The following is a 26,626-nucleotide window of genomic DNA, read 5'->3' as shown; positions in this document are numbered from 1 at the left end:
ATAAGTATGCTCAGTTGCTATCTTAAACCATAAGTGAATTCTAACATTTTAAGTTAGTAGCTCACCACTGACTGATCAGAGAGAAGGCCTTCTCACTATAGTAGATCGATAGTCTGTTACAATGTAGTTCCAAAAAAGAAATATTGTCCATTATGGATTACTTACTAAATTCATGTTAATTTATATTTTTCTAAAATTGCAGTATTTTACTTTTACCAGTTAATTGGCTGAAAAGAGTCAAGCGCTGACAGTATGAAAACAACTTTATGAACTGTAAGTTCAGTTCAGTTCAGTCACTCATATGAACTATAAAGCATAGTATAAATTATTGGGTGCGAGTAAAAAGAATAAGAGATGGTCTGATGACCTCCTGACAAGAATGTGCCTCTTACAAAGAAGCCCCTTCATCCCTCTTCAGAAGAGAATACATAAAAAGAAGCACCTGGTACAGAGTCGCAGTTCTTACCTCATGGATATGAAATGCCCAGAATGCTGTGAAGATCACCACGATGGTTAGCCATGTGCTAACTAGGACTCTGGCAAAGTCAGCAAGACTCCACCACCCACAGCAGGAAAAACAAGGCTTACAAAAGGATGTTCCTTCAGATGGAAGCACTAAAAGCACTCTGAAATCAGGATGAATGAGGAACCATCCCAATAAACAGTTTGGATTAAAAAAATACATGGATGGGGTGAAAGAGGGTCATGCTTTTCATTTCCCTGTCTGAATGCCTACTTCCTTAGCCATAAAATGAGCACATCAAGTGAGATCAGACCTCTTCTAACATTAACAAGTTGTGAATCTACATACTTAAATAATTTTCATCAGGTTTGCATTACCTTGATTAGGGAAAAATACAACATTTCCTTAGATGCAAGGTAAAGAAAATAAATAGCATATATATATCTCACGTTTTATTAATCCAATCATTTATTACTGGGCACTTGGGTTGCTTTCATGTTCACAAGACAGGTTTTTTGTTTTTATTTTGGTTTTTTGTCCATATATCACGTGGGATCTTGGTTCCCTGACCAGGGATCAAACCTGTGTCCCTTGCATTGGAACCACAGAGTCTTAACCAATGGACCGATAGGGAAGTCCCAAGACATAGTGTTAATGAGTAGACACATAGCTTAGTTAGGACCTATGGGACACAAAGAACAGTCTTAAGGGAACATCTGAAAAGCTCCTTTGCTCTCCCAAAAACAATCCAAGCTCAATATCTTGAAAGGACATGGGCAAAGAACATGTACTTCCATAAGCCAGCCTTAAGATAAAGCTAGTATCATCTGGAAAGCAAACTTGAGGGATATGAAGAAACAGGATCTTTATTACACCATGAAGCATCTAGGTCATGCTACCTGTCATTTTTAAATACATTATTATATATCATTATCAATATCATATCATTATTATATATCATAGGGACCCTCATATGTAGGAAAAATGATACAACTCTTATGAAACTATAGTAAGACTTGAAAGTATTAGCAGGTTTTATATTAAATATACTGTGTAATATATATTCTGTCATCTATCACTGAGTCTAATAAAATACCTCTGTAGTCCAAACTCACTTATTTGGGTTCTAATTTCTTTAGTCCACTATGAAACTGGACTGGATTGTGTGGTAACACAATCTACTAATGACAATACCTGATTAGAAAGGAGCTGGCACTGGCAGCTATTTGAAGCAAATCAGAATAGACTGCACCTCTGTTTTCCTCAGATAATTCCACCTTATAAGTCATAAGACTTATAAGGAAAAAACAATGGCTAAGGCATATTATTGAGCTTCTCTTGTAGCTCAGTCGGTAATGAATTTGCCTGCAGTGCAGGAGACCCAGGTTTGATCCCTGGGTTGGGAAGATCCCCTGGAGAAGGAAATGGCAACCCACTACAGTATCCTTGCCTGGAAAATCTCACGGACAGAGGAGCCTGGTGGGCTGCAGTCCATGGGGTGGCAAAGAGTTGGGCACGACTGAGCGACTAACACTAATGCATATTATTATGGTAGATGTTTTTAAAGAAACATCTCTGTCCATTTGGTTTTATGATGCTGTGATTCCTGTCCAAACACAGGAATTAAATAAGGTTTGGGGGTGAGGCAAACAACTTGTTCCACAAAACATCTGTGAACTTTCAGCGTCTTTCTGCACAGATGAGGTAGGGCTGGGGTTGCAATGTCATGCCTAACCTGGGCTTCAGATTTGGAACCAGTTCATGTGGAAAATGCAAATGAAACCTCTGAAGCAATGCTGTGAAAAACAGGAACATTTCCATCCGAGCCAGCTGTTCTCCAAGACAATGTCTTCTCCCTAAACAGAAAGCAGGCATAATGGTTTTTTAAAATTATTTACCAAAACTTATGTTTAATACATATCTTTCAGGAACTCTGGTATTTAAAGAATGTTAGAGGAAGTTAAGTGGGCCTTAGGAAGCATCACTAGGAACAAAGCTAGTGGAGGTGATGGAGCTTCCAGTTGAGCTATTTCAAATCCTAAAAGATGATGCTGTGAAAGTGCTGCACTCAACATGTCAGCAAATTTGGAAAACTCTGCTCAAACTACCGCACAACTGCACTCATCTCACACGCTAGTAAAGTAATGCTCAAAATTCTCCAAGCCAGGCTTCAGCAATATGTGAACTGTGAACTTCCAGACATTCAAGCTGGTTTTAGAAAAGGCAGAGGAACCAGAGATCAAAGTGCCAATATCCGCTGCATCATCAAAAAAGCAAGCGAGTTCCAGAAAAACATCTATTTCTGCTTTATTGACTATGCCAAAGCCTTTGACTGTGTGGATCACAACAAACTGGAGAATATTCTGAGAGAGATGGGAATACCAGATCACCTGACCTGCCTCTTGAGAAATCTGTATGCAGGTCAGGAAGCAACAGTTAGAACTGGACATGGAACAACAGACTGGTTCCAAATAGGAAAAGGAGTACGTCAAGGCTGTATATTGTCACCCTGTTTATTTAGCTTATATGCAGAGCACATCATGAGAAACACTCGGCTGGATGAAGCACAAGCTGGAATCAAGACTGCCGGGAGAAATATCAATAACCTTAGATATTCAGATGATACCACCTTTATGGCAGAAAGCAAAGAACTAAAGAGCTTTTTGATGAAAGTGAAAGAGGAGAGTAAAAAGTTGGCTTAAAGCTCAACATTCAGAAAACTAAGATCATGGCATCTGGTCCCATCACTTCACGGCAAGTAGATGGGGAAACAGTGGAAACAGTGGCTGACTTTGTTTTTGGGGGCTCCAAAATCACTGTAGATGGTGACTGCAGCCATTATATTAAAAGACGCTTACTCCTTGGCAAGAAAGTTATGACCAGCCTAGACAGTATATTAAAAAGCAGAGACATCACTTTGCCAACAAATGTCCGTCTAATCAAAGCTACAGTTTTTCCAATAGTCGTGCATGGATGTGAGAGTTGGACTACAAAGAAAGCTGAGGGCCAAAGGAAGAATTGATGGTTTTGAACTGTGGTACTGGAGAAGACTCTTGAGAGTCCCTTGGACTGCAAGGAGATCCAACCAGTCCATCCTAAAGGAGATTAGTCCTGAGTGTTCATTAGAAGGACTGATGTTGAAGCTGAAACTCCAGTATTTGGGGCCTGATGGGAAGAGCTGACTCATTGAAAAAGACCCTGATGCTGGGAAAGATTGAAAGCGGGAGGAGAAGGCGATGACAGAGGATGAGATGGTTGGACGGCATCACCGACTCAATGGACATGAGTCTGGGTAAACTCCAGGAGTTGGTGATGGACACAGAGGCCTGGTGTGCTGTGGTCCATGGGGTCGCAAAGAGTTGGACATGACTGAGCGACTGAACTGAGAGGAAGTTATGTTTATTAAAGGATTTTCTTAAGCTCCAAAGAATAGAAATGGGCCCTAGCATTTCAGTTCCCAGGGCCCATTTTTTACCTTCTTTTGTCAGGTCATGTACTTTTGTAAGCTCATTAGTTCCAGTCTCTGCTTCCTTTGCAACGGAGCCTGAGATATGCCATGAAAGATCTAAGGTGTAACACTTAGTTCTATTGACCCGGGAGAAGTTCATTTCATTTCAAATGACTGTATGTGTACCCTTCCCCAATGAAAAGATTTCTCCAAGCCATCTTCCATGGGTCTTGTGATCTATGTACTTTTTCTCAGGAGATGCAATATTTTTGGAGATAAGGTATAATAATTAAAAATCAGGAGAGCTAGATTCCAGTTTCACTTTAAATTATGATGCCATTCCTGTCCCTGGGTCTCAGTTTCTCAAGGTGCCTGTTACTGACTTCCAGCTCTACAAATTTTTGATTACAAGTCAAAATTCACAAGCAAGAGATTTTCAATAAAAGCCAGAGCTTCTCATCAGTTACTTTCTAGCTGCTAAATTATGCCTTGTTTATTTTGAGTAGAAACAGGTGTTAATGACATCTAATTAAACCATTCTCTCCTGTAAGAGTCAATGCTGTTTTCAGAGTTGGGATATTAATTCTGCAACAAAATGCTTCAGATTAAGATGTTACACATAATGAATCATCACCATACTTTGTTCTAAAGTTAAGCCCCTGTGAAAAAGCTCTCTTACCTAGGGAAAAGGGAATCAAAGCTTCCTTCTTGGCAAAATGTCCACTGCTGTCCAGAAATCGCTCTGGATAGAATATTTCTGGGTCTCTCCAATACTTTTCATCAAAGTGTACAGAATAAAGATTTGTGATTACTGTTGTGCCTTTAGGAATGGAATAACCACGTACAACTGCATCCTCAGAGGTTGCATGGAAAATCCCCAATGGCACTATGTTACAGAACCTTAAAACTTCATGCAAAACTGCCTCGGTATAAGGCATTTTGCACTTTTCATCCCAAGAAGGCTTCCCACTGGGTCCTATAATCAAGTCAATCTCTTTCTGAACTTGTCCTGTAAGAGAAAAAGTGTTCCCATTATTATGCAATTCTTAGAATTATATCTAAAGTAAACTCTCTTTAGGATTAAACAAAAGATAACCAGCCAACATGCCATGGGTACATTCAGATTCAGATTTTTCATTATCTGGGAGTTCTACTTAAATACATGCCACATATCTTATACAACCAGTACCTGAGACTCCAAGTAACTGTGCTGTGAAACACACGTAGGTAATAAAAATTAAACAAATCTAGAATTAGAATAACATTACTCTCATCAAGGAAAAGAATGAAGCATTAGAAACTTCAATTAAAAAAAAACCAGGGTTGGTAATGTTCATTGCAGCACTATTCACAATAGCTAAGACATGGAAATAACCCAAATATCCATCAACAGATAAATGGAAAAAGTTGTGAGAGAGATATATATATATACACACACACATATACATACAATGGAATATTACTCAGTGAATAAAAGGAACATATTTGAGTCTGTTCTAATGAGGTGGATGAACCTAGAGCCTATTATACAGAGTGAGGTAAGTCTGAAAGAGAAAAACAAATATTGTATATTAATGCATATATTTGGAATCTAGAAAGATGTTTCTGATGAACCTATGTGCAGGGCAGCAATGGGGACTCAGGGGCTTCCCTGGGGCTCAGACAGTAAAGAATCTGCCCACAAGGCAGGAGACCTGGGTTTGATCCCCGGGTTGGCAAGATCCCCTGGAGAAGGGAATGGCTACCCACTCCAGTATTCTGGCCTGGTCAATTCCATTGACAGAGGAGCCTAGTGGGCTATATACAGTCCATGGGGTCACAAAGAGTTGGGCACAACTGAGTGACTTTCACTTTCAATGGAAACACAGACATGGAAAACAGACTTGTGGGCACAGGGTTGGGGCTAAGGAAAGGGTGGGACAAATGGAGAGTAGTAGGGAAACATATAGACTACCACATGTAAAGAGTCAGTGGGAATTCAAATCTGGGCTCTGTAACAACCTAGAGAGGTGGGCTGGGGTGGGAGGTTAGGAGGGAGGTTCAAGAAGCAGGGGACATATGTATACCTATGGTTGATTCATGTTGATGTATGGCAGAAACCAATACAATATTGTAAAACAATCATCCTTCAATTAAAAATAAATAATAATTTTTAAAAAGCCAGGGTTGGGACTTTCCTGGCAGTTCAGCTATAAAGACTACATGTTTCCACTGCAGAGGGCATGGGTTCAATCCTTGGTTGGGGAACTAAGATTCTGGATGTTGTGTGGTGTAACCAAAATCAAACCAAAACAAACAAACAAACAAACAAAAATTCCCAAAAAACTAGGGTTCAGGTTCTGGCTTAGAACTAGAAGGAAGTGGGCAAATCAGTCACTTAGCCTTTTCCCTCATTTATAATACAGGTATTGTAAGATTTATATCTGAGGTTTTTACATGAATTAACAGTTTTTAAAACCTTATAGCTATTCAGTACTTCACTTTTTGGATAGCATAGCAGGAGTTCCTAACTGAAATGCTTTGTATACAGCCAAAGACTGTAAAACATGTGTGAGCCCTAAATGTAAGCACAGATCTTAAGATGATGAGAATCCTCACCTTGAATGTTAGGATAAAGGGCCATGAAAAGAACTGCCCACCGCAGCACATTAGTTGTAGTTTCAGTTCCAGCAATGATGAGTTCACCCACAGAGAAAATTAGGTTTTCTTTGGAGAAAGTAGATGATGGGTCATTTTTACTTCTTTCCATCTCATCTAAATAAGCATCAACAAAATGCTGAGGTAACTGAGGTTTTCTGTTAATGGAAGCTTTTTCAATAAGCCTAGACAGAAAGTCATAGACCACGGCTGCATTTCTAAACAGTTGTTGATGTTTTCCAAAAGGTAAGATGCCAATCCATGGAAAGGCATTATAGAGGAAGACTGTGGCGCTGGCAGCTAGTTCCACATTTTCACTAAATAACTCAATCATGTGCTGAAAATCAGTGTCTTCATAAGTGAATCGTTCTCCAAAAATGACTAGATTGGTTATGTTTGAAACAGCATTTGTTACTAATTGTTTTAAGTCAAAAGGGCTACCATTGTATGTTTCAACAGCATCAATGAAAATTTTGGTTTCTTCTAAGATTTTAGATTCAAAAGATTTCTGGCCATATCCAAAACAGCGAAAGCTATTTACAGCTAATTTTCTGTGATCAACCCATCCTCGGCCATATCTGGAATTCAGTAAGCCTAAAAAAAATAAAATAAAAGGGATGGTTAGTAATTTTTCTCCCAATTATCTTTTTATAAAACTATTAAAAAATTTTATTAGTCCTACATCCCTGTATCTAACAGTTAAAAATGCTATGGTGGCAGAGTGGGGTTGGGGAAGATGGTTATTCATTCTTCTTCAAATTTTCTATAAAACTAAAACTAGACCCAGCAGTCAAGCCCTATTCTTTACTCCTCAGTAGCCACGGAATACTATAAACCGATACACTTATCTATACTTCCCTGAGGACAGGCAGAAAAGACCTATAATCTCCATCACAAGAAACTGAACTATGTTGTGTAATTGAACCTGGGTGAAGTAAGCATGGATGACTTTATTATTGAACTTCTACTACAAGCCTATTTTACAAAAGACAAATGACTGTGTGTTCTGTTGGCAACTTTTTATTCTGGACTAAACACATACTTGAAAAATCATCTTTCTAGAATTAGAAATTTTCTGCTTTGAGAGACTAGATTTTAGAATGCAAATTACTCCCATGAAAGGCATATGTAACATGATAATATAACTGGCAGAGGCAAGGATGGCCTGAATGAGGTAGTGGAAATACTCAACCCAAAAGGAGGTGCTAAGGACTGAATGTGCTGCCAGTTCCCAGTGTGATGGTATCAGGTGGTGGGGCCTTTGGGAAGTAATTAGGTCATGAGCCCTCATGAATGAGTTTGTTGTTGTTTATTTGCTAAGTCATGTCAGACTCTTTTTGACCCCATGGACTGTAGCCTGCCAGGCTTCACTGCCCATGGGATTTTCCCAGCAAGAATATGGGACTGGGTAATTTCCTTCTCCAGGGGGTCTTCCTGACTGAGGGATCGAACTGGTGTCTCCTGCACTGGCAGGCAGATTCTTTACCACTGTGCCTCCAGGGAAGCCATATTAGGTCATGAGCCCTCATGAATGAGCTCAGTGCCCTTATAAGAAGGGATGTGGGTGGAGATGATGGCCCTTGGTTTTTTGAGGATACAGGAGAAGACAGCAGTCTACAGTCTATAGGAAGCAGGCTCTTTCTAGACACTGTTCTGCTAGCACCTTGATCTTGAACTTCCTAGCCTCCAGATCTGTGACAATAAATGTTTATTGTTTAAGCCACTCATCCTCTATATATTTTTGTTATAGCAGCCCAAACTAAAAAGACAAACATGAAACTCAAACTTCTAATATTACTTGCCTTAAAATTTCAGAGTCTCCACAGAACACTCTGCTGTTCTATGTACTATGGAATATCTTCCCTTTAAATCAACTATCAAGAAAAAAAATATCCTCGGCACATATATTTATGTAACATGTAGTTCACTTGGAATTTCATTTGTAATTGGTACATAGGTCTACCTATCATGAAAAACGTCATGTTCTCTAGTCTACTTGAGGTGCCTATATAATTCACATTTCAACAACTTTTGTGCAACAGCTGTTGCACAAAATTTGGAACTTAGACATTGGATGAGATGGCTGGATGGCATCACGGACTCAATGGACATGAGTCTGAGTAAACTCCGGGAGTTGGTGATGGACAGGGAGGCCTGGCGTGCTGAGATTCATGGGGTTGCAAAGAGTCGGACACAACTGAGCGACTGGACTGAACTGAACTGATGATAAAGTTAACCATACATAAGAGGGTCTTTAAGGCTGTGCAACAATCTTATATTCCATACTCTCTTTTCTTCCCCATACTCCCAGATGACTATTCACTCAACATGAATGTATTTCTGGAGCTAAAGTGCCAGGGATATATATCAGTAAAAAAAGAGGCAAAGATGGCTCTTTCTCATGGACCTTACATACTACCGAGAAGAGTCAAACAAATTCTTTAGCAAGGTAAGAGACGTAAGAGTGGTCAGGAAAACACTCAGTGAGAAGGTGACATAAGTAAAGGCATAGAGGATGGAAGTGAGTCAGGCAGATATCCAAGGAAAGATCACTGCAGGTAGAGAACTAGTGCACAGGCACTGAGATGACAGCAAGCCCAAGGGAAATGTATGCATATAGGATACATGTTTGTAACATATGCATATAATTACATATAAGACGGTACACAGGAACCTGATTATAAGCCTACACTGGCCAATCTGTATGCCTAGGCATGGGCCAAACCCACCAAAAAGGGGCCACTTTTTCCTATTCAAACAGTGGGTTTATGGTGGATCTGATTTCCCAGTTCTGAGTATATAGAGTTTAGTGTACATGTATCTTAATATCACACATCTAGGGAATTCCCTGGTGGTTCAGTGGTTAGTGGTTAGTTCAGTGTTCAATTTGATCCACACTTTCACTGTCGTTTGCCTGTGTTCAATCCCTTGTTAGGAACTAAGATGCTACAAGCTACACACTGTGGCCACAACAACAACAAAACTCCACATCTAATTTTCTGTTTTTTCTCTTATTATTTCCTTGAAAATCTTAAGCTGAATACTTATTATTTCTTCATGATAAAAATAGTCTAAACTATAAATTTATAGTTTCAAAAAACAGTTCAGTTCGGTCGCTCAGTCCTGTCTGACTCTTTGCGACTCCATGAACTGCTGCATGCCAGGCCTCCCTGTCCATCACCAATTCCCAGAGCTTACTCAAACTCATGTCCATCAAGTCAGTGATGCCATCCAACCATCTCATCCTCTGTCATCCCCTTCTCCTCCTGCCTTCAATCTTTCCCATAATCAGGGTCTTTCCAAATGAGTCAGTTCTTCCCATCAGGTGGCCAAAGTATTGGAGTTTCAGCTTCAGCATCAGTCCTTCCAATAAAGAATCTGGACTGATTTCCTTTAGGATTAACTGGTTTGATCTCCTTGCAGTCAAAGGGACTCTCAAGAGTCTTCTCTAACCCCACAGTTCAAAAGCATCAATTCTTCAGTGCTCAGCTTTCTTTACGGTCCAACTCTCACATCCATACATGACTACTGGAAAAACCATAGCTTTGACTAGATGGACCTTTGTTGGCAAAGTGATGTCTTTGCTTTTTAACATGCTGTCTAGATTGGTCGTAGTTTTTCTTCCAAGGAGCAAGTGTCTTTTAATTTTATGGCTACAGTCACCATCTGCAGTGATTTTGGAGCCCAAACTATAAACTTTCTTTGTCTCCACTGTTTCCCCATCTATTTGCCATAAAGTCATGGGATTGGATGCCATGATCTTAGTTTTCTGAATGTTGAGTTCACTCTCCTCTTCCACTTTCATTAAGAGGCTCTTTAGTTCTTCTTCGCTTTCTGCCGTAAGGATGGTGTCATCTGCATATCTGAGGTTACTGATACTTCTCCTGGCAATCTTGATTCCAGCTTGTGCTTCATCCAGCTCAGCGTTACACGTGATGTACTCTGCATATAAGTTAAATAAGCAGGGTAACAATATACAGTCTGTTGTTCCGTGTCCAGTTCTAACTGTTGCATCTCGACCTGCATACAGATTGCTCAGGAGGCAGGTCAGGTGGTCTGGTATTCCCATCTCTTGAAGAATTTTCCACAGTTTGTTGTGATCCACACAGTCAAAGGCTTTGGCATAGTCAATAAAGCAGAAATAGATTATTTTTCTGGAACTCTCTTGCTTTTTCGATGATCCAATGGATGTTGGCAATTTGATCTCTGGTTCCTCTGCCTTTTCTAAACCCAGCTTGAACATCTGGAAGTTCATGGTTCACGTACTGCTGAAGCCTGGCTTGGAGAATTTTGAGCATTACTTTGCTAGCATGTGAGATGACTGTAATTGTGTGGTAGTTTGAACATTCTTTGGCATTGCTTTTCTTTGGGATTGGAAATTCTTTAGGATTACACTCTTTCCAGGGGTGTAAAATAGCACAGTAGAAGGGTGTGTGCTCATCTTCTCCTGCGAGAACTCCAAAACTACAACTCACTGCTGAACAACCGTCGACTGGAGAATGTTGGATCCCACCAAAAAAAGATACCCCATGTCCAAGGGCAAAGGAGAAGCCCCAGCAAGAGGGTAGGAGGGGTGAAATCGTGTTTAGAATCAAACCCCTTATGCACCAGAGACACTCAGAGGGCTCAAACACACCTTGTGCACACCAGGATCCAGAGATGCTACAGAGACTGAGACTGAGCCAGAGCTGTGTATGAGTGTCTCCTGCGAAGGTACGGGCCAGCAGTGGCCAGCCACAGGGGCAGGAGCTCTGGGTGCAGTAGACCTGGGTATGAATGGCATAAGCCCTCTTGGAGGAGGTCGCCATTAACCCCACCATAGTGCCTCCAGAACTTACACAGGACTGGGGAAACAGACTCTTGGCAGGCACAAACAGAACCTTGTATGTACCAGGACCCAGGAGAAAGGAGCAGTGGCCCCACAAGAGACTGGCCCAGACTTGCCTGGGAGTGCCCAGGAGTCTCTGGTGGAGGCTTGGGTTGACCGTGGCCTGCTTAAGGGTCAGGGGCACTGAATGCAGAAGTGCATGGGACCTTTTGAAGGAGGTTGCCATTATCTTCATTACCTCCACCATAGTTTGGCCTCAGGTCAAACAACAGGGAGGAAACACAGCTCTACCCATCAACAGAAAACTGGATTAAAGATTTACTGAGCATGGCCCTGCCCATCAAAACAAGACCCAGACTCCCCCTCAGTCAGTCTCTCCCATCAAGAAGCTTCCATAAGCCTCTTATCCTTATCCATCAGAGGGCAGATAGAATGAAAACCACAATCACAGAAAATTAACCAAACTGATCACATGGACCCCAGCCTTGTCTAACTCAATGACTATGAGCCACGCCATGTAGGGCCACCCAAACGGGTGGGTCATGGTGGAGAGTTCTGACAAACCAAGGTCCACTGGAAAATGGAATGGCAAACCACTTCAGCATTCTTCTTGCCTTGAGAACCCCATGAACAGCATGAAAAGGCAAAAGGATAGGACACTAAAAGATGAACTCCCCAGGTGTGCAGGTGCCCAATATGCTACAGGAGATCAATTCAGTTCAGTCGCTCAGTCGTATCTGACTCTTTGCGACCCCATGGACTACAGCAGGCCAGGCCTCCCTGTCCATCACCAACTCCCGGAGTTTATCTAAACTCATGTCCATTGAGTTGGTGATGCCATCCAACCATCTCATCCTCTGTCATCCCCTTCTCCTCCTGCCTTCAATCTTTCCCAGCATTAGGGTCCTTTCAAATGAGTCAGCGCTTCCCATCAGGTGGCCAAAGTACTGGAGTTTCAGTTTCAGAATCAGTCCTTCCAATGAATACTCAGGACTGATCTCCTTTAGAAAGGACTGGCTGGATATCCTTGCAGTCTAAGGAACTCTCAAGAGTCTTCACCATCACCACAGTTCAAAAACATCAATTCTTTGGCGCTCAGCTTCCTTTATAGTCCACCTCTCACATCCATACATGACTACTGGAAAAACCATAGCCTTGACTAGATGGACCTTTGTTGGCAAAGTAATATCTCTGCTTTTTAATATGCTGACTAGATTGGTCACAACTTTCCTGCCAAGGAGTAAGCGTCTTTTAATTTCATGGCTGTAAACACCATTCTGGAGTGGTTTTGGAGCCCAAAACAATAAAGTCTGCCACTGTTTCCCCATCTATTTGCCTTGAAGTAATGGGACCAGATGCTGTGAACTTAGTTTCTGAATGTTGAGCTTTAAGCCAACTTTTTCACTCTCCTCTTTCACTTTCATCAAGAGGCTCTTTAGTCCTTTGCTTTCTGCCATAAGGGTGGTGTCACCTGTGTATCTGAGGTTATTGGTATTTCTCCTGGCATTCTTGATTCCAGCTTGTGCTTCCTCCAACCCAGCATTTCTCATGATGTACTCTGCTTATAAGTTAAATAAGCAGGGTGACAGTATACAGCCTTGACACACTCCTTTTCCTATTTGGAACCAGTCTGTTGTTCCATGTCCAGTTCTGTTGCTTCCTGACCTGCATACAGATTTCTCAAGAGGCAGGTTAGGTGGTCTGGTATTTCCATCTCTCTCAGAATTTTCCACAGTTTATTGTGATCCACACAGTCAAAGGCTTTGGCATAGTCAATAAAGCAGAAATAGATGTTTTTCTTGAACTCTCTTGCTTTTTCAATCATCCAACAGATATTGACAATTTGATCTCTGGTTCCTCTGCCTTTTCTAAAACCAGCTTGAACATCTGAAAACTCACAGTTCACATATTGTTAAAGTCTGGCTTGGAGAATTTTGAGCATTACTTTACTAGCATGTGAGATGAGCGCAATTGTGTGGTAGTTTGAGCATTCTTTGGCTTTGCCTTTCTTTGGGATTGGAATGAAAACTGACTTTTTCCATTCCTGTGGCCACTGCTGACTTTTCCAAATTTGCTGGTATATTGAGTGCAGCATTTTCACAGCATCATCTTTTAGGATTCTAAATAGCTCAACTGGAATTCCATCACCTCCACTAGTTCCTAGTGATGCTTCCTAAGGCCCACTTGTCTTCACATTCCAGGATGTCTGGCTCTAGGTGAGTGATCACACCATCGTGGTTATCTGGGACATGAATATCTTTTTTGTATAGTTCTTCTGTGTATTCTTGCCACCTCTTCTTAATATCTTCTACTTCTGTTAGGTCCATACCATTTCTGTCCTTTATTGTGCCCATCTTTGCATGAAACGTTCCCTTGGTGTCTCTAATTTTCTTGAAGAGATCTCTAGTCTTTCCCATTTTATTGTTTTCCTCTGTTTTTCCCCACTGGTCACTGAGGAAGGCTTTCTTTTCTCTCCTTGCTATTCTTTGAAACTCTGCATTCAAATAGGTATATCTTTCCATTTCTCCTTTGCTTTTCATGTCTCTTCTTTTCACAGCTATTTGTAAGTCCTCCTCAGACAACCATTTTGCCTTTTTGCATTTCTTTTTCTTGGGGATGGTCTTGATCCCTGTCTCCTGTACTATGTCACGAAGCTCCATCCATAGTTCATCAGGCACTCTATCAGATCTAATCCCTTGAATCTATTTCTCACTTCCACTGTATAATCGTAAGGGATTTGATTTAGGTCATACTTGAATGTGTTAGTGGAGAAATAACTCCAGAAAGAATGAAGAGACGGAGCCAAAGCAAAACAACACCCATTTGTGGATGTGACCGGTGATGGAAGTAAAGTCCAATGCTGTAAAGAGCAATATTGCATAGGAACCTGGAATGTTAGGTCCATGAATCAAGGCAAACTGGAATTGGTCAAACAGGATATGGTAAGAGTTAACATCGACATTTTACGAATCAATGAACTAAAATAGACTGGAATGGGTGAATTTAACTCAGATAACCATTATATCTACTACTGTGGGCAAGAATCCCCTAGAACAATGGAGTAGCCATCACAGTCATCAAAAGAGTCCGAAATGCAGTACTTGGATGCAATCTCAAAAATGACAGAATGATTTCTGTTCATTTCCAAGGCAAACCATTCAATATCACAGCAATCCAAGTCTATGCCCCAACCAGTAATGCTGAAGAAGCTGAAGTTGAACGGTTCTATGAAGACCTACAAGACCTTCTAGAACTAACACCCCAAAAAAGTTGTCCTTTTCATTATAGGGCACTGGAATGCAAAAGTAGGAAATCAAGAAACACCTGGAGTAACAGGTAAATTTGGCTTTGGAGTACAAAATGAAGCAGGTCAAAGGCTAACAAAGTTTTGCCAAGAGAACGCACTGTTGTGGCAAACACCCTCTTCCAACAACACAGGAAAAAACTACACATGGACAGATGGTCAAAACCGAAATTAGACTGATTATATTCTTTGCAGCCAAAGATGGAGAAGCTCTATATAGTCAGCAAAAAACAAGACCAGGAGCTGACTGTGGCTCAGATCATGAACTCCTTATTGCCAAATTCAGACTTAAATTGAAGAAAGTAGGGAAAACCACTAGACCATTCAGGTATGACCTAAATCAAATCCCTTATGATTATACAGTGGAAGTGAGAAATAGATTTAAGGGATGAGATCTGATAGACAGAGTGCCTGCAGAACTATGGACAGAGGTTCGTGACGCTGTACAGGAGGCAGGGATCAAGACCATCCCCAAGAAAAAGAAATGCAAAAAAGTAAAATGGCTGTCTGAGGAGGCCTTACAAATAACTGTGAAAAGACAAGAAGCTAAAGACAAAAGAGAAAAGGAAAGATATACCCATTTGAATGCAGAGTTTCAAAGAATAGCAAGGAGAGATAAGAAAGCCTTCCTCAGTGATCAGTGGAAAGAAATAGAGGAAAACAATAGAATGGGAAAGACTAGAGATCTCTTCAAGAAAATTAGAGACACCAAGGGAACGTTTCATGCAAAGATAGGCACAATAAAGTACAGAAATGGTATGGACCTAACAGAAGTAGAAGATATTAAGAAGAGGTGGCAAGAATACACAGAAGAACTGTACAAAAAAGATATGCATTACTCAGATAACCACGATGGTGTGATCACTCACCTAGAGCCAGACATCCTAGAATGCAAAGGCAAGTGGGCCTTAGAAAGCATCACTAGGAACTAGTGGAGGTGATGGAATTCCAGTTGAGCTATTTAGAATCCTAAAAGACGATGCTATGAAAGTGCTGCAGTCAGTATGCCAGCAAATTTGGAAAACTCAGCAGTGGCCATACAACTGGAAAAGGTCAGCTTTTATTCCAATCCAATTCTAATGGAATGTTTTTCATTCCAACTAAAGGCGATGCCAAAAAACATATGTTTTATCCTAAATATTATTCTGATCATATCATTCATTTTCATAATTTCCTAAAAGGTCTTCTGTTATACTTGTGGTATAATTTCTTTTTTGGTCTAATTATTACTTAGAAGAGTATTTAAGAAGTTGGAGATTTGCTTTTTAGTTATACTATTGCTTTCAAGGTTCATCATACCCTGGCCTGATAATTCAGCCTTTTAAGTTGGTATTTTCTTTGCACAAGTTGATTGGCTTTGCAATTTAATAGTTACTTTTTATCTTCTTCATTTTAAATCTATGTATATTTTAGTCTATGTAACCAAGCTATTGCATTTTTCTTGGAAATGAAGTGTGAAGCTCTCGTTAAATTGGAAAATTTTGAAGTTCATAAAAACTCATACTATTAACTATGAAAACGGATGTATAGACATCAACATTCTATGTTAGTCTTTTGTTGCTTTCTTCTCATCCATTAACTTTCAGCCTTTCTCTCTTGTTGAATATATAATCATCTGATACTGATCAAGACTAAACCATAGAGAATACTAGTCCTTCACACATACCGTACAGTTCTTCATTTACATATCATATTAATTAGTAGTTAAGAAAGGCTGTTTCAGGGTTTATAAACTTAGAAGTAAAATGATCATAAAATGTCACCAAGCACTCAAGACTAGCTTAAAACATACTTCTGATTCCAGTATGTGTGCACACATATGTATACTTGTTTCACAAAACCTGCTTGTGCTAATTCTTTAAAACATTATTTACAGTATTTATTAGAACTAGATTACAAGAGAAGAATTAGCGTGTAAAATATGAGTGTAATACAGCCTAAAAGTCCTCAAATGTTAGGTTCTAAAACTTAAATTAACTAATTAATGCTTTCCTATTAATCAGTATGAATTTCTGTCCACAATCTTCAGGCACTCTGTCTACCAGATTTAATCCCTTTAATCTATTCATCACCTCCACTATATAATCATAAGGAATTTGATATAGGTCATACCTCAATGTCTTAGCAGTTTTCCCTATTTTCTTCAATTTAAGCCTGACTACTTTTTTTCCAGTAGTCAGGTATAGATGTGAGAGTTGGGCCATAAAGAAGGCTGAGCACGGAAGAACTGATGCTTTCAAATTGTGGTGCTGGGCAAGACTCTCTGAGAGTCCCTTGGAGAGCAAGGAGATCAAACCAGTCAATCCTAAAGGAAATCAACTCCAAATATTCATTGGAAAGACTGATGCCAGGCTGAAGCTCCAATACTTTGGTCACCTGATGTGAAGAGCTGATTCACTGGAAAAGACCCTGATTCTGGGAAAGACTGAAGGCAAAAGGAGAAGGGGGCAGCAGAGGATGAGGTGGTTATGGTTAGATAGCATCACACATTCAACAGACATGAATTTTCACAAACTCCAGGAAATAATGGAGGACAGAGGAGCCTGGCGTGCTGCAGTCCACGGGGTTGCAGAGTCAGACATGACTTGTAACAGAACGGTATAAATTAATCAGTACAACAGAAACCAATCTCTACTATGTGATTGTTGTTGTTCAGTCCCTAAGTCTGTTGTTGTAAGTAAGTTGTTCAGTCACTACTATGTAATAAATTTACATAAAATAAGAACTGCGATTTATAATAGTTTAGTAAATCACTAGATAGGTGAAAACAAACATACCTCCCATTTTTGTCATCTTCATGAATAAAGGAAGACATGGTCTGTCTGCAAAAATTTCACTTTGATGAACAAGGCATTCCTTTACTACATCATAGCCATTTAGAACCACAGCTGATATACCTCCAAGATCCAAACTGAAGATCTTTGAGAAGAAAAGAAAAACATTTAAATGGAAAAATATATTAAGAAATATAACCAGAGAAATCTACATGTACTAAGTCCAGCTCTCTCAGTATTTGTTATTTCTTGAAAATACTGGCATTTATTACCAAGTTGACTGTTTAGAGTGCCTATCAAGCACAATGATTTCATTACACATTCAATGACTGAAGACATAATCTTGTAAATGCTGTAATGCAAACAGTACCAGATTGAGGAGGTCTGGGTTATACTTTAAGCTTTGCCATTAAACAGATATAGGTCACTGGATAGAACCCTTAATGTTTTTGGGCTTCGGGGCTGCTATAGAAAATCAAGAAATACTTGAGTTATATGCGCTTTTAAAATTCATTCCAACTCAAAACAGTCAATGATCTCTCAGAACCTCTGTTTATTTCCAAGAAAAATTGAGGAGGTGACTCCATCTATGTATCATTTATTATTCTAGGTTTAGGTAGGGGAGGGGATTGTCAAAGGCCCAAGAGACTTGAAACTGAAGACAACTTTTGTTGGGGCCTGGGATATGTAATCCCAAAATATGCCTCAATGGCACATTAATTATTTTGAATTAAAAGTTAATGAAGAAATGGCCAACACAAAAAGGATACTCTAGGGAGTTCGCTTGTGGCCTACTGGTTAGGACTTGGAACTGCCATTGCTGTGGCCTGGGTGTGATCCCTGGCAGGGAACTGAGATCCTGCAAGCCAAAATAAAAATAAATAAAAATGAGGGACACCTCTCTCTTTTTATCTCCCTGAAAGTAGGAAATAAATCTCTCATGTGAAAGGTGCACTCTCTGCATATGGAGGTTGTTGTGTTGGTGTTAGTTGCTCAGTCATGTCCCAGCTCTTTATGGCCCCACAGACTGTAGCCCACCAGGCTCCTTTGTCCATGGAATTCTCCAGGCAAGAATACTGGAGTGGGTTGCCATTTTCTTCTCCAGGGATCTTCCCGACCCAGGGATTGAACCTGGGTCTCCTGCATTGCAGGCAGATTCTTTACCACCTGAGCCACCAGGGAAGCCCTCAGTTCAGTTCAGTTCAGTCGCTCAGTCGTGTCTGACTCTTTGTGACCCCACGAATCGCAGCACGCAAGGCCTCCCTATCCATCACCAACTCCCGGAGTTCACTCAGACTCACGTCCATTGAGTCAGTGATGCCACCCAGCCATCTCATCCTCTGTCATCCCCTTCTCCTCCTGCCCCCAATTCCCCCAAGCATCAGAGTCTTTTCCAATGAGTCAACTCTTCGCATGAGGTGGCCAAAGTACTGGAGTTTCAGCTTTAGCATCATTCCTTCCAAAGAAATCTCAGGGTTGATCTCCTTCAGAATGGACTGGTTGGATCTCCTTGCAGTCCAAGGGACTCTCAAGAGTCTTCTCCAACACCACACTTCAAAAGCATCAATTCTTCGGCACTCAGCCTTCTTCACAGTCCAACTCTCACATCCATACATGACCACAGGAAAAACCATAGACTAGACAAACCTTTCTTGGCAAAGTAATGTCTCTGCTTTTGAATATGCTATCTAGGTTGGTCATAACTTTCCTTCCAAGGAGTGAGCATCTTTTAATTTCATGGCTGCAGTCACCATCTGCAGTGATTTTGGAGCCCCCAAAAATAAAGTTTGACACTGTTTCCACTGTTTCCCCATCTATTTCCCATGAAGTGATGGGACCAGATGCCATGATCTTCGTTTTCTCAATGTGGAGCTTTAAGCCAACTTTTTCACCCTCCACTTTCACTTTCATCGCCCTAGGACTCCTTATTGCCGATTACCAAAGACAGGGAATTTGGGGCTGAGAAGCCTTTTTTAAACAAATCTTGTTATTTCTTTAATTTACTGCCCAATCACAAGACCTGTTTAGATTCTTCACTAATTGGGCACCCAAAACCAAAGTTTTTCTTGTCCTGTCAATTCTTTGCAAATTTATTGGTTCTTTATCTAAAAAATATAAAATCTGCCTGCTTTCGTCATTTCCTCCATCCCGTTTCTACGAGACCTCCATGCGCATGAATTCTAATGTGTTTCTTTCTCTCCTGTTACTCTGTCTTGTGTCAATTCTATTCTTAGTCCAGCCATAAGAACTCAAGAGGGGCAGAGGGGAAAATTTCCCCTTCCTCAACAAAACATACTGAAACTCACTGGTTTATTTATTTAGGCCCCTGAATGCCATGAAGTGAACAGAGGGCCCTAAGGGTATCTGACCTTGGAGTATAGGCATTTGCCACTTTGGTATAGGTGGCTGCCTCTGAGCTAAAAGATGGAATATCCATCCTGTTCCTTGTTGTAGTTTCTCACATGCTTCACTACAGGTTCCCTTAAAATGTCATACCTCCGGTACTCTATTCTAGTTAGCCCCACATAGGGGCCTAATCCAGTGAAGGAACAGTGCTACCTTATCAGTGAGATGCAATGATTGCTTAACCTCATCCTCTCAGGCACTGGCTGAGAACTTAAAAAAAAAAAAAAAAAATTTGGCCATATAGCCCTGTTCATCGCTGTGTACAGGGCTCTTTGCTGCAGCATCCAGGCTTTCTCCTGTTGCAGTAGTTATCCTGCAGTATCTTAGTTCCCCAACCAGGGATCAAACCCATGTCCCCTGCATTGGAAAGCGGATTCTCAATCCCTGGACCACCATGGAAGTCCCTAGCTGAAGGTTTTTGAGTGCCAAAAATACTGAGTCAAGCCTCATCTTTGTGCAAACAGGCAGAATGGATTTTGGCCATGATTCACACAATTTTGGGGGGGTGGGATGGAGGCTTAGCAGAGAACTGAAGTTCAACAGAAGTATTTACAGAAGAAAAAGTGATAAAGACCTCCAAGTAGCAACAGAATCAACAAACTGAGCAAAAGAGTTTTTGGCACAAGGATGTACCCTGCTAACGGAGCAGAAGGTACACCCGGAACTTTGGGGAAGAGTCGTGGACTGACTGCCATAAGCAATGGTATGTCAATAGCGGCAGTGTGAGAGTTTCAGTACAAAGGAAGTGATTATCAGCTGAGCAAAGGAGGGGCTCTTTTCAGTTTGCAAAGCAGTAAGGGGATGGTCTTAAAGTCTTTTCCCAGAAGCATAATTTTAAGTAAATACAAAGAAAAAATCCTCCTCCTGTGTGCCTCCTCAACTTTCAGCACTCAATACTTACAACACCAGATGTGTGATTTTCCATATATCACGTAATTCTGGGACACCAGGTAGATGTCCTAAACTATATTCAGGTCCCAAACTGCCCATGGTGTTTGTTGTTTTGGATTTTTTTTTTTCTTTTAGCCACACTATACAGCATGCTGGATCATAGTTCCCTGATTACAGATTGAATCTGCACCCTCTGCAGAGGAAGTACAGATTCTTCACCCCTGGACAGCCAAGGAAGTCCTGAGCTGGCCATGTTGACTCCATTTTTCACCCAAGCCCCACATCACTTCTCAGCCGTCATGATGTTTCAACTTAACAATACAGACAAAATATGACAGTTTCTTACCAGCTTCATCACTAATCTTTCATTTAGTGTAATCTTCATCACTCTAATCTTTCATTTCTCCTCTATATGATCTCAATTGCCTCTTGTCTCTTTACAGGTGACTCTCAACATGGCATATTTCTGCTTCAAGGCCTTAGTACTTGTTCCCTTGGCCTGGAATGTTCTTCCCCTAGATATTCCCATAGCCTGCTACTTCACTTCCTTGCAGTATTTTCTCAGATGCCTTTTTTGCAGTGAGGCCTGCTCTAACCCATTAAAATTTCACCCCCTAGTATTCTTCATCTTCCTTACCCTAATTTAGTTATTTTATACTTTATACTCTAACATGTTATATACTTACTGTGTTTACATTGTTCCTATCCTGCTCACTGCCTCCCTTCCATCACTATAATATAAACCACACAAGAGCACGGATTTCCACTTGTTTTGTTCATTGCTAAATCTCCACAATTAGGATAGTACATAGCATATGCTAACAACTGATAAATATATGTTGAATTAAAGAAAAGTGGTGGAGAAACACATTTAAGCATATTTTACAACACTATAGACTAAGTGCTAATAACAGAGGAATGTAAAAAGTCCTTTGATAAAAACTGGTAATTGCCATATACTTTTCAACATTTGCTTGGGCTGTATTCTCATTTGGAATGCCCCCCTTGACTGCCATACTGTCCAAACCACCAAGTCTTTAGGGACCAACCACCATGAAGCCTTTCTTGGTGCATTCTCTTTTTCCCTTGAACCACCACAGCACATGCTTAAAAGCTCCCATGGCACTTAATTCAATACTACCAAAGGTGGCGCTAATGGAAAAGAACCTGCCTGCCAATGCAGGAGACACAGGTTCACTCCCTGGGTCAGGAAGATCCCCTGGAGTAGGAAATGGCAACCCACTCCAGTATTTTTCCCTGGTAAATGCCATGGACAGAGGAGTCTGGTGGGTTACAATGGGTTACAGACAAAGAGTCAGACACGACTGAAGCAACATAGCACTGGCACAAAAAACCAGAAGCATTATATGAATGCTTATCTTCTGCTTGTTGGCTAAATTATAAACTCTTTTGATTCAGTGATTTCATCCCTTTCATCTTCGAGCACTCCATAAAATCTCATTCAATGCCTTGCATAAATCTCAATAAACGCTTACTGTATAAATAAATTATAGGTTGTCAACTCCACTTGCCTCAAAGTAATTACTTTATTATCCTTATGTGCATTACCTGAAAATAATCTGTTAAAACCCCTCATACTAGTTTTGCTAGCTAGGGAATGCTTCTGAAATCTGGGTTAAGATTAGTCACTGCAGAAGCTTACACATTCAGGATGGATCTCTAAGGTAATGTTAAGTCTCAGTGTGGTACACTTCTATATAAGAATGTCTTTAAAATGACTGTATAAGACTTGAAGACTGGCTGTCTTCCTTTCAAGAATTACGAAGGAGAATTGAATTCACAGACTTCATAAAAGTAGTTGTCACTTGAAGTGATTGTCACTTCTCATAAGCAATTTTAAAGTCCATGACTTTCTCTGAGCACACATCTCCAGATCATCATGAAACATAGTAGAAAAATAAGATTCTATTTATAAGACATATAAACTTTCCACAACCTTCTAGAAGTATAGAAGATAATAGTTTCCTTCCGCTTCCAAGAAAAGTATAGTACATTAAAAACTCAAACCAACTCTGAGACTTTGTCATAATTGGAAAATATCTCTAAGACAATGAGAGACCTGTAGGGGTGTTTCACAACTAAGATAAAGAACAATCAGATTAAAGGGTTAATACTTTAGGTGGTTTTCAACTTAAGTCTAAAATAGACTTATTCAAACAATGTCTACTCTTCAATGCATACATCCTTTCAATTTCTGCATTTTCTTCTCCCTCCACTCTTGGATATAATAACACAGTTAGTCCTATTTGATTTTACCACCTTCAGTAAAAAGACCACTTTGTAAAGATCCAAAGTGGAAATGAAAGTTGCTCAGTTGTGTCCGACTCTTTGCAACCCCATGGACAATACTGTCCATGGAATCCTTCAGGCCAGAATATTGCAGTGGGTAGCCTTTCCCTTCTCCAGGAGATCTTCCCAACCCAGGGATCGAACCCAGGTCTCCCACGTTGCAGGCAGATTCTTTACCTGTTGAGTCACAAGGGAAGCCCAAGAACACTGGATTGGGTAGCCTATCCCTTCTCCAGGGGATCTTCCTGACCCAGGAATCGAACCGAGGTCTCCTGCATTGCAGGCGGATTCTTTACCAACTAAGCTATCAGGAAAGCCTGTAAAGATCCATGGCTGCCTTAAATAGTTGTACTAGCAAAAAAACTGGTAATTCGTGCCACAAATCCATTAAACCAGAGCTACCTATCCCAAGATGACAATCTTCCAACACATTCATATATTCTATTGTTTATCATCAGATGGGATAGGGGTTCCCCAGAAAGAAAGAACCAGGAATGGCTTTCTTAAGAGAAGTCATTTTCTGCCTAAGCCATCTGGGGATCTAAGACTGAGTACGATACTTGCCCTTGTACAAGGTCTCAGTAATTAATCTTAAGGGAATAAAAGAACAAATGATTTATCATGCAAAACAAGTAACAATAGCAAAGATAATGCATCAGCTGTAAAAAAAAATCCCAGTTCTCTTTAAATGGTAAACATTAGCCTGAAGTGTTCAACCACCACATCAACTAGAACCTAAGAAATGTTGACCTTTTTTGAAAGAGGACTCAACCTCTGGTCTTGTTCTTTCACATCTTCTGATTTCTCTGTAATACTGATGATACTTCATACCAACACACCAGAAATCAAATACATTTGATGAAAACCATGCAAATACACTCACGAACTGGAGGATGGAAAATAAAATCTAAGAATTATATATATTTGCTTTAAGTCCAGCCTTCCTATAGTGATAGAGACCATTAGTGAACTGCAGAAACTTCGAATAATTCTTGTAAAAACTGGTTTAAATATGAATGTAACCCCAAACCTGAATGCCACAACTGCCCAACAGTCCTGTTTTTTCACAACACACACAATTTGTGGTTGATCATTAATGCTTCTCTCTCACTGGACTGTAACTACCTAAAATCAGGCTGTGACTGCTGTCAACTACTTCCAATTGGCACTTGCCATCTACCTCTACATCAAGTGCTGTTGCACCTGCTGACCTTCAATATGCCCTGAAGGCAGTCAGGATGGAGACCAGGAAGGAGGCACTCCATTCCAAAAAACTGGCAGAACAGGTCTTCAGATAGGTTGCTATTTTCAGGAGCTGAATTTATGAACCCAATTCTAACATCTCTTCATTTCTAGAAAAGCACTCAATTCATTCATGGTGACATCTGCTCCTCACAACTACTAAAACCTTCTGCAAAAATTTGTGCCCAGATTACATGAACAACCCCTTCACCAAAGTCACATAAATATCGGCCTTACCCCGTTGCCTCTGGAACAGCTTCTCAGAGCTATCTGAGGTACTGTCTCCCAGGCTGCAGTCCTCATTTTGCCCCCAAATAAAATTTAACTTCCAGCTCTCACATCAGGCATTTTTTAAAGTTGACACTGCCTTCTTCACCTCTTCATCACAGAACCTATCAGAGTCTGGCTAGTATCTTCCTATAAAGGAAAGGATTTAAAACAAATCAACTGAGCTGGGTCAAGGCGTTTTCTGGAAACTTCTGCCTCCTCCACGTTAGGACACTCTTCCCAAGGCAAGCTAGGACTCTGGCCTTTCTCTTGCTTTTGGCAGCTGTGCAGCAACCCTACAAGTCACTCAGCAGGTCTGCGCCAAAATTTCCCCCGCCGAAAAAAAGTACTAGAAGACCTGCCCTGGAGAGGTCACACTGCAAGGGAGGCTCCGTGTTTGCTGCGGGGGCGCTCCTATCTCCAGGTAGACAGCACAGCAGTGGGACACCGCACTGATTTCACTCATTAATTCATTCGCTCTTTCACAGTCCTTCACCTGCGCTCCTCCTCACAGCAGACGCCTAGACCAGCCGTTCTCAAATGCAAATACCCAACGACCTCCTATTAACCATTATCTCAACCCTGAAAATCCCCAGAAGCCGTAAGGGGACGCTAACCTACGCGCGCGGCGTGAGGTTCCGTGAACCCGAGAAGCCGGGCGCGTGGAACGAACGTTGAAGTCGGCGCCTGTGACGCCCGACGGGGCGTCCGGCGCGGGTCCAGGGTCCCACTGCACATGCGCGGGAGCGGCACCTCTTCGCCCTCGCGGGCGGGAGAATCCCGCCCAGATTCCGCGGGCGTCGGTGTGGGCGGGGCTCACGGATGGGCAGGGCTCTCCTTTCCCCAGCCCCCGGCAGTGGCGCCGCCTGAGGACCTTGTCCCTTGGCACAGGAAGCGGGCTTGCTCCCACGCTGCGCGCACACGGAGCAGGGTCCCGACAACTGGCAACCACGAGCATCGGACTCCCACCCCCATCCCCTACCCCGGGGAGGGAGGCGCGGGCCCTCCGTCGGCTGTACCTCGCCGTACACCTGGCTCTGTTTTTTCATGTAGACATGGGGGAGTTCGGCCGAGGCGGCCAGTGAGTAGATGTTGCCGATAAATGGCAGCCCCGACGGTCCCGGGGGGAAGCCCGACGGCCGTCTCTGCTTCAGCAGCTGGCGGACCCCCAGGGCGAAGAGAAGCAGGAAGAAGACCCCGCCGAGGGCTGCCGCGAACGCCTCGGCGCTGTGAGGCTCCCACATGGCCTGGGGCGGGGGCTGCAAACCCGCGCTGCCCTAGGACCCGGGGAGAGCTCCAACCCCACCGCATCCTATTGGTCCATTACCCCCGAGGTCCCGCCCCATTTCTATGGCCATTGGCTGGCTGAGCGTAGGGCCTTCGGGTTTGTTACTGCTGGCTTTGTTCTGGTATGGGAGGGTGTGCGGCCCTTTTGATTTATGCGCGGCTCACTGGAGCAGGCGGATCCAACGTCCCTGGCAGCCAGCCCTTTCTGTGGCTATCCTTTTAAGAACCAGGTCTGCTTGTATCTGACCAGACAACTGGAGATTATCAACGCTGTTGTCTTTAGCAGAAGCTGATACTCTTCAGAATTTCTATTAAAGAATTGACCTATCAATATAAAAAGAAAGTAATCTCACGATTTGGCCTTTTTTAATTTATCCTTTTGTCCTTACGTTATAAGGTGTTTTTACATGTGATTCCCTTATGAATTGTAGTTACATGATATTTAGGCAACCTGAGTGAATTACATATGTTTTCACAGCTTTCTGATCATCCCCAACTGGTTACTATTTGGCCGTCACAGAAGGCTGTCTGGTCTACAGTTGTCCAGGGATAGTGCTTACTGTTCAAACTTTTTGCTTCCAGGTACCTAAAATTAAGCAACTGATTAACTACTTGGAAAATTCTGTTTGCTATTTCTGCTTCTATTCCTGTTTTGTATTGGGAGTTCCTTGCAACACAGGACTTGCTGGCCACGAGACACTTGTAACAGCTGCCCTTTGTGACTGAGCAGTAGCAGGAATGTTATGGTCCTTGTTAGCTTAAGGCTTAT

General features: G+C 41.5%; 1 protein-coding gene across 6 annotated transcripts; it reads right to left on the bottom strand.

Annotated features, from left to right (window-relative positions):
* Nucleotides 1–906: 906 nt before the first annotated feature.
* Nucleotides 907–26,177, bottom strand: LOC133261912 (vitamin D 25-hydroxylase). Of its 6 annotated transcripts, none has more exons than XM_061440721.1 (5): nt 25,590–26,176; nt 17,458–17,599; nt 6,510–7,142; nt 4,591–4,920; nt 907–2,319 (listed from the first exon to the last, which is right to left on the bottom strand). In XM_061440721.1, exons 1-5 carry the CDS (start codon nt 25,812–25,814, stop codon nt 2,144–2,146), a joined length of 1,506 nt encoding a protein of 501 aa, XP_061296705.1. In that variant the 5' UTR covers nt 25,815–26,176; the 3' UTR covers nt 907–2,143. The 6 variants fall into 6 exon arrangements, with proteins under 6 accessions (XP_061296705.1, XP_061296710.1, XP_061296707.1 ...); XM_061440726.1 differs by lacking the exon at nt 25,590–26,176 and adding an exon at nt 25,188–25,275; XM_061440723.1 differs by lacking the exon at nt 25,590–26,176 and adding an exon at nt 24,541–25,170.
* Nucleotides 26,178–26,626: the final 449 nt, after the last annotated feature.

The sequence above is a fragment of the Bos javanicus genome, chromosome 15 (assembly GCF_032452875.1).
Source record: "Bos javanicus breed banteng chromosome 15, ARS-OSU_banteng_1.0, whole genome shotgun sequence".
NCBI classification, from domain to species: Eukaryota; Metazoa; Chordata; class Mammalia; order Artiodactyla; family Bovidae; genus Bos; species Bos javanicus.
Note: the sequence above shows the minus strand (reverse complement) of the source record. Positions and strands in the feature narration are given on the sequence as shown.